At 43.5% G+C, this 8706-nt stretch overlaps 1 protein-coding gene and 1 pseudogene across 1 annotated transcript; one reads left to right on the top strand and one right to left on the bottom strand.

The window, feature by feature from the left end:
- Positions 1–535: 535 nt before the first annotated feature.
- LOC106297335 lies at positions 536–1138 on the bottom strand. Its single transcript, XM_013733597.1, has one exon. It carries the CDS (start codon positions 1136–1138, stop codon positions 536–538), a length of 603 nt encoding a protein of 200 aa, XP_013589051.1.
- Positions 1139–7157: 6019 nt separating this feature from the next.
- LOC106297333 lies at positions 7158–8549 on the top strand (annotated as a pseudogene).
- Positions 8550–8706: the final 157 nt, after the last annotated feature.

The following is an 8706-nucleotide window of genomic DNA, read 5'->3' as shown; positions in this document are numbered from 1 at the left end:
CCCGACTACCACTTGATCTTAAAAGATGGGCGTCGACAAAAAAAAAAAAATATATATATATACATAATAAATCAAATTAGAGTCTTATTTTTATTTTTTTGGATCAAACCTACTTCGTTCCAATTTAAATAACAGAGTTTACAACAGAGTAGTCAACCCCATACGGGTTGTTAGACATACGAAACAGAGCATTTTTAGCAAGAGAGTCTGCGACTTCATTGCAGACCCGAGGGATAAAACAAAAGGAGATAGATTTACACGAGTCACTCAACACACCGAGGTCATAGAGTAATCCATGCAGAGCCACCACGGTTTTCTTTCCTGTGATGAGGTCAATTAGACGCTTAGAATCTGAGAAACAAATTATGTCTGTTAGACCATCAGAGACAGCTTCCGAGAGTGCTGTTTTTAGAGCCATCGCTTTTGCCACAAGTGCTGAAGTTACATTTCGACAGTCATCAGTTCCTTTGAACAAAACCGAGTCGTAAGCTTTTGTGCTTACCCATCCCAGTCCTCCTGCCAGTGATGTGCTGTTCTAAGCCGCATCCGAATACAGTGCTGAGGCATTAATTGATATCTGCGGATTTAAGTTCATCAGTGAACAGTCTTTAATAGAAACATAGTTTGATTTCTTTGTAGGGAGCTTAGTCGCGGTAGGGAGTTTGATCGCCTCTTGCCATTCCACTGTCGCCTTTATTGCCTTGAGCATCGTCTCTGTTTCCGAGAAAGACTTATCCTCGAACATCAACTGGTTCCTACTAGTCCACAATACCCAGAAAATCCATGGGTACAGGAGAGTTACCAGACCTGTGGGAGGTAGATTAATCATCTTAGTGCATGCTTGTAGTATCTCCGCCATAGATGCATCACTACTGGTACTGGGAGGTGTTAAGATTGATGCTAGTTTCCACACTCTTTGTGCATAAGGGCATAATATTATCACATGAAGTATTGATTCACTAGCTCCACACCTTTTGCATTTCCCCTCAGTTTGGATCCCACATTTGCTTAGTGTCTCCCCCACATCAAGTGCGTTTGATTTTACATTCCACAGAAAGTGCTGCAACTTGGGCGAGCACTTGATGTTCCACACACATTTTTTCCAGTTTAAGGGATCAAGATTATTACCCTTATTCATCTTCGCCAGTGCATAACCCGATCTTGTGGAATATTCACAAGATTTTTCAGGGAGTCAAACCCTTTCATCCTTCATCGCCAGTGTACTAGGCACCAGTTTTAGTATTTCACCCTCATACTGAGGTAAGTGGAGTTTGATTTTCTCTATATCCCATTCCGTCGAGTTCAGCCGGAATAGCTCTTTAACTGTCAGGTTCTGTGATGAAAGAGTTGGGGGTCCAACAGGGTGTGCTTGCTTCTTCGTAGATAGCCAGTCATCACTCGATATCTTGATAGTTTCTCCATCTCTAACTACCCAACCCATTCCCTTCTTTATGATCTCTCTACCTGCTAATATCCCTCTCCAGCCGTGAGAGGTAGAGTTTGGAGCTGATACCGTGAGCAAGTCTTCATAGCGACAGAACTTGTTCAGGAGGGTTTATCCCAGCAGGGAGGAAGGGTCTTTCAGCAATCTCCATGTGATCATACTGAGGTAAGTGGAGTTTGATTTTCTCTATATCCCATTCCGTCGAGTTCAGCCGGAATAGCTCTTTAACTGTCAGGTTCTGTGATGAAAGAGTTGGGGGTCCAACAGGGTGTGCTTGCTTCTTCGTAGATAGCCAGTCATCACTCGATATCTTGATAGTTTCTCCATCTCTAACTACCCAACCCATTCCCTTCTTTATGATCTCTCTACCTGCTAATATCCCTCTCCAGCCGTGAGAGGTAGAGTTTGGAGCTGATACCGTGAGCAAGTCTTCATAGCGACAGAACTTGTTCAGGAGGGTTTATCCCAGCAGGAAGGAAGGGTCTTTCAGCAATCTCCATGTGTGCTTAGCCAAGAGAGCATCATTAAACTCTTCAATTTCTCTAAATCCAAGACCACCCGCACTCTTAGGGAGAGTAAGCTTATCCCAAGAGATCCAACACATTTTCCTAATTTTCGGCTTGACATCCAACCAAAATCTTGTGAGAGCGGATTGAATTTGCTTACATAATGATTTCGGAAGTTTGAAACACGACATGACATAGTTAGGCATCGCTGCCAACACCGCCTTCAACAGCACCATCTTCCCTGCTCCCGAGAGGTATCTCGCAGTCCAACCTTGAGCTTTTTTTCTGATACGATCAACAATACTTTAAAAGATGTTCCGTTTTTTCCTTCCGAAATGCTCCGGCAAACCGAAGTACTTCCCTATCCCCCCTTCTTGGTTTATATCGAGTTCAGTTTTCACTCTCTTTTTGCATTCTTGAGAGGTTTAAGATGAAAAGGTTATAGCAGACTTCCCACGGTTTATGCAATGTCCGGAAGCTATCTTATACTTCTGGAGAATAGAGATAGGGCTGAGCAGCTAGCGGCATTTGATTTCCCAAAAAATATGGTATCATCCGCGAAGAGGATATGGTTTATGGGTGGGCAGTGTCACCCTACTTTAACTCCCGGTAAGGTTCCTTTGGCTTGCGCTTGTCGACATAGTCCTGAGAAGACCTCCGTGCATAGGATGAATAGATACGGTGAGAGTGGATCACCTTGTCGGAGGCCTCTCGAGGGCTTGACGGTTCCTTGTGGTCCTCCATTTATCGAGAAAGAGTACGATACCGAGGAGACGCATTCCATTAGCCAAGAGATTATAGTGTCATGGAAGCCTAATCTGCTCAGTACCTCTCGTAAAAAGCTCCATTCGATCCTATCATACGCCTTGCTCATGTCAGTCTTGACCGCCATGGCCACACATTTCCTTTCTCCTGATTTTCTCAAATAATGGAGTAGCTCGTGCGTGATTAACACGTTATCTGATATCACCCGCCCCGGGATAAATACTGACTGAGATGGCGAGATCAGAGAGTGTAGCAGTGGCTGGAGTCGTCTAGATAGGATCTTCGCGATTATCTTGTAGTGTGTATTGCAGAATGCAATGGGTCTGTAGTCCGATATCTTCTTTGCTCCCATGGTCTTTGGAATGAGCCTAAGGTGAGTCTCGTTCTGTCGAGGGTTCAACTGGCCTGTTTCAAACAAGGCCTTTACGTCTCGGAATATGTCAGCACCGATTACGTCCCAAAACGTTTGGTAGAACCCAGCCGAGAAGCCATCTGGCCCTGGCGCCTTTCCTTGGTGTATTGAGAATACTGCTGCTCTAACTTCTTCTATATCTGGGATTTTTATTAGATCCTCATTCATCGCAGTAGTAACCTTTGGTGAGAGGGGTTCTTCTACCATCGATCTCGCATCTGTGTTCCCAGAGGTAAACAACTGATGGTAGAACTGAACAAAAGTCTGGACTATGTGATTCTCCTTGAAGAAAGCTTGCCCTGCCTCATTTTCAATTATCGAGAACTTATTGCAGGCTATGCATCCTCTAGTAACCGCGTGGAAGAAAGTCGAGTTTCTGTCACCTCCATTTAGCCATTGGATACGACTCCTTTGGCGCCAGAATTCTTCATCCTCCGCATAAGCTTTCCTTAAAATCGCATTCAATTCCTCGATACGTTCAGTGTTGGGGTTGATGTTAGACAGCTCCTGTTCCAATAGCGTCTGGTGGGAGAGTAAGTATTCTTTTGCTGCAGCTGTCTGTATCTTCGCCCATTCAATTAAGTTACGACGTACCTGACTGATCTTTGTCAAGACTGAATAAGTGCTAGAGGAGTTCCAGGTTGTTTCCACTAGTTCGCGTACTTCCGGGTTTTCGCTCAGCCTTCGATCATACCGAAACAAGCCTTTTTCTTCTTGAGATGTTGGTCAAAGTGGGTTAACAGCGGACGATGATCCGAACCTTCAAACCTCAAGAATCCACTTCTGGCCGCTGGGAACATCTCGATCCATTCAATATTTGCCATTGCTCTATCTAGTCTAGATTGAATGAAGTGTGTATATCTGGTTCCTCTCCATGAAAGGGAGTTACCCGAGAATTGCAGATCCCATAAGCCATTTAGAGACACAAAGTTTCGGAAGGATAAGAAGGAGCCTTCCCATCTCAACGGACCGCCTATTTTCTCCGAGTTGTCAAAAAAGTCATTAAAGTCTCCCGTGAGTAGCCATGGTGAGGTCCGTTGTGCTCTTATATCTGTCAAGATTTCCTAGAACTTTGGTCTCTCTTCTTTATTTGGAGCTCCATAGATGTATGACACAAAAAGGTTTTTCCATTGAACACAATTTTTGTATCAATTACATTTGCTGAAGAAAACAAGATTTCGATCTGAATTGTATCCTTCCAGGAGAGAGCAAAGCCTCCGCTGAATCCCTCGGGCGGTACAGTATAGTGGTTTGTAAATTCTGTCCCCTTATACATCTTGTAGATTTCTTCATCTTTCTGTTTTGTCTCCATTAGAAACACGATCTTCGGAGAGGTTTTTGTGCGAAACTCCCGGAGTCGACGAACTGTCAGTTCGCTCCCAATACCCTGACAGTTCCAGCTCAGATTGGCTAAGGAAGAGGAGGTGGACCGGACCGAAAATCCGTTCCTTTTTTCCTCGATGCTGGGATGATGTTTACTCGCGGTTTTCCTCCTGAGGTTCGCGGCTGTACCGTTTTACTCTCCCTTGTCTCTGTAGTCCCTCTTCTTTTGGGGGAGTTATGTGTCTTTGTGACTCTTCTTCTTTTTACAGCAACTCCCTAAGGTGGGCTTCGAGGGCCCCGCTTGTTAGCCAGCGGTGGTTTCAGAGCAGAAGAGGACGCCAGTTCTTGTCCTGTCTTAGGACCTAAGCCTTGCAGATCATCTTCGTCATCTGGGAACAACGGTCCCAATATGAGCGAGACATGTACCCTATCTTCACTGAGGGTCCGGATGGCAGATCTATCTTGGGTTGGATCAAATTCTCCACATGTCCTAACTGGATTTCTTGAGCTAGATGGTAGGTTGCTTCCTCCAGATTGGGGCAGCGGTAGCACCTCTTCTAACTGTTGTATTGGAACCTCTTGAAGCCTGCCAGATTCCGTATTTAGAGCACCATCCTGGAGCAGAGGTACCCTTTCTTTTGGTAGTGATTAACCTTTTGAGAGCTGATCTTCTCTCTTGAGATGGTATACTACCTTCCCCTGATTTTTGTTTTGAGGCTGGTGAGGCCGATCTGTGATTCACGTCCCCTTCACGAGGAGGTCGAGGGGATGGAGTGTGGGAGCCCAAAGAGTACATGGGTTTTGGTATTGTTCCGCTTTGTGGGATCCTTGTGATCGGTCTCCATTCTGATCTTGGGGTACAATTGTTATTGCGAGACTGAGGTTCCTTGTTGGTTACGGAATCCTCTTCCCTACGGAACGAAAGTCTATCTCGTGCTGGGGGTCGTGATGCTGGGTTACTCCTTTCACTAGAAAGTGAGCTATGTTTGAAGTTTGGATCACGTCGAGACCCATAATTAAACCTAAAACTTTTATCCTGGTTCCAATCATAAGATCGTGTAGAACTACTCTGCCATTGCCTTGAATATTCTGGTCTTCCTTGCTCTGTGGCTTGGTGCTGAACCAAGGAGTTATGTTTCTTTGCATCTAGTCGCTGTTTATCAGCTTCCAATCTATCCATCGTTCGGGTTTGAGAGATCCCCATTTTTGTTGGGGTTGCGGAGATTAAGCTAGACTATGCCAGACGAGAGGGGCAATTATCCTTTTCGTGAGAGAGAGAGAGAGAGAGAGAGAGAGTAGCAGAGGAAGCAATGTTTTTGCAAGTTCTCATATTCAAGCTCCACTTGTTTGAGTTCACCTGATAGGCTAATTTTCAGTGACATTTCCAATGGTTTTAACCCATTTATCAGGACTCTAATTCTTCCGCGCTCCACATCATACGTTTCTACTGGTCCCAATTCATTACCAATGGCCTCCAGAACTACGTCTGTCCAGTAGTGCAAGGGGATTCCGTGTATAGTAATCCAAATCAGCACAGAGAAGTGGTCAGAGACTATCGGTTCCCACCTTTGAAGGATCAGCATCCATCTCTTGAGGTGGAAAGGTGCTTCAGAGAGGACAGATTGAAGGTCTTGCTCTGTCTCAAACTTGAACTGAAACAAGTTGGGGCCTAAGTCTCTTCCAGTGATAGTACCAGCCACACGCCAGTGTTGTAGAAAGAAATCCACAAGAGCGCGAGTTTTTTGAATGGATGGGTTCGTTACTCGACCAATCAGGGTGAGCTTATTCTCTTGTATTAGTGCAGAAGTATCTATCTGTGGGATTTGGATCGGAGGGCGACAAGTAGATCTAGTGGGTCAGCTATCCATTTGCCCTTATCGTGTCTTGACTTGCGCAGAGACATCTTTACCACCAATACCCTTTTCTTTCTTTCAGTAATTTTGAATACCAACTACAGATCTCGCAGTAAGAACCCAATCTTGGGTAAATCCTCAGAAATGAGGTAAAAGTCTGTATTTAACAGTAAAAGATTTACGAGAAGCTTGAATAACCTTTACTACTCAACTTTGTAGGGTCAAAGCGTTAAAATTTATTCTTTGCAGGAAACATTCTCTCAACCAGATCTGTAGCTTATGACTCATTTAAAGCCAAAAAGGAGACCGTAGGGAGTAAGCATGTGCTTCAAGGAGTAATAAATCAGCTTCACCAAACTTCACCGGCGAATAAATGCGACAGAGCTAGCTCCGACGCGGCGGTTCTGGGGTGGTATATGCAGCGGAGAGGTGAGATGTTGACTTTTCGAACTCTTATTTTCATTTAAATTTTAGATGATCATAAGAAAATTGACATATATTAAATATTATCTATACTATATTAAAAGGGTTATATGAGCATCAGAGAGTGTGTCCACGTAGAACAATTAAATCATCCAATCACAACATTTCATTAAAACACGTCAGATTTCATTAAAACACGTCAGATTATTGAGTTACGTTTGAGACGGAAGTCTCGAGATTTACGGCTCTACCTCTTCGTCTTCTTCGCTTGATACCACAGTGATTCAGTTTGATTGATCCACTTCTGCATAATCAATACTCCACGATGAATCAATTTCTTTTTTATGATTTCGTTTTGGTTTTCTCTTTTCCTTCTTTATATACTCATTTTCTTCCTGTGTACATATCAAGAACTTCTCTAACCTAAATCTATGGCGATGAAACCAGATGGAAAATCCCCTATCACCTCCAAGGATCTCAGCCGCCGCTACTTCCACCAGCTCATCCCCGCCGTCGGTTACTGCCACTCACGCAGCGTCTTCCACCGGGATCTCAAGTTCCACATCATCTCGGGGTCTCCCGGTTTCAACCTCTTGGAGATGTTTTCCGACCGAGTTGAGGGGTTCGTGTCAGGCTGGACGGCGGCGAGGGTTCTACAACATCGTTCGTATAGACTTTTGGATTCTTGCAACGAGAGTTTTTTTCAGGTTTGGATCACAATGTTTGGGTTGAAGAAGCCTCTGGAAAGACTTTCCAAGCATCATAAGCCTTCTTCTTCTGCTTCTGCCTCCAAGTCGAATCCTTTTGATTCAGATGATGAATCAGATGGCAATAAAAAGCACACCTTGAAAGCCATCAAACAAGATCTCCCCTCAACCTTCCCTACCTACTACTAAGAAGAATCACAGCTTCAACCCTTTTGACGATGCTGACGATGAGGAGGAGGTTGAGAAGAGATTGAAACCTTCTTTCAAGAATCATTTCCGTGAATCAGGAGGCGTGGAGAACCAGACGGTTCAAGAACTTGAGAGTTATGCTGTGTACAAGTCCGATGAGACCACCAAGACCGTGCAAGGGTGTTTGAAAGTAGCGCAAGGGATAAGATAAGATGCTACCAGGACTTTGGTTATGTTGAATGAGCAAGGAGAGAAAATCACAAGGACTCACCACAAGGCTGTTGACCTCGATCATGATCTCACTCGGGTAAAAAGAGATGAGATTGAGATTTTTATAAATTATGAGAAACTTATTGTTATGTTTTGTGTTTTGGTTTCAGGGTGAGAAACTTCTTGGAAGCCTCAGAGGCATTTTCTCAAGGACCTGGAAGCCTAAAAAGACTCGGTCTATAACCTGTCCTGTCATAACTAGAGGTATGCCTCTTCTTAAGAAATGAATCTCTTTTGCTTTGTTACTTCACCTAACTCCTCCATTTTTTTTGTTCTTCTGAGAAGGTGAATCCCCTAAGAGAAGAGTTAACAACTTAGAGACTAGAGAAAAGCTGGGGCTGAACCAGCTACCTAAACCAGATTCAAGAACCAATGAACCTCTCCCTGAATCCGCTGATGCTTATCAGAAAATAGAGGTGTGGATCTGTGATCTCAAATGTTCTGTTTTTGTTTTTGCCAGTATATCTAAGAATCATGTTGTGTCTGCTGTATTAACAGATGGAGAAAGCAAAGCAGGACGATGGGCTTGCAGATCTAAGTGATCTACTCGGCGAACTCAAGAACATGGCTATTGATATGGGAACTGAAATCGAAAGGTTCTCTTTCATATCTCTCAACTATTGTACATACATTTTCTCTATGAGTATTCCTCGATGAAACTGATTTATATAAATGAAAATAATCTTTGATTTATATGTAAATAGACTATTTCGAATGTAACATGTATTTTTTTTTCCTTAATGGGAGTCAATAGGAGAATTCACGTATCTAATATCTATATCTATAATATCTTTTATCTTTATTCTTGGAAATC

This window comes from Brassica oleracea, chromosome C6 (assembly GCF_000695525.1).
Source record: "Brassica oleracea var. oleracea cultivar TO1000 chromosome C6, BOL, whole genome shotgun sequence".
Lineage (NCBI taxonomy): Eukaryota > Viridiplantae > Streptophyta > Magnoliopsida > Brassicales > Brassicaceae > Brassica > Brassica oleracea.
This window is presented reverse-complemented; position numbering and strand designations above follow the sequence as displayed.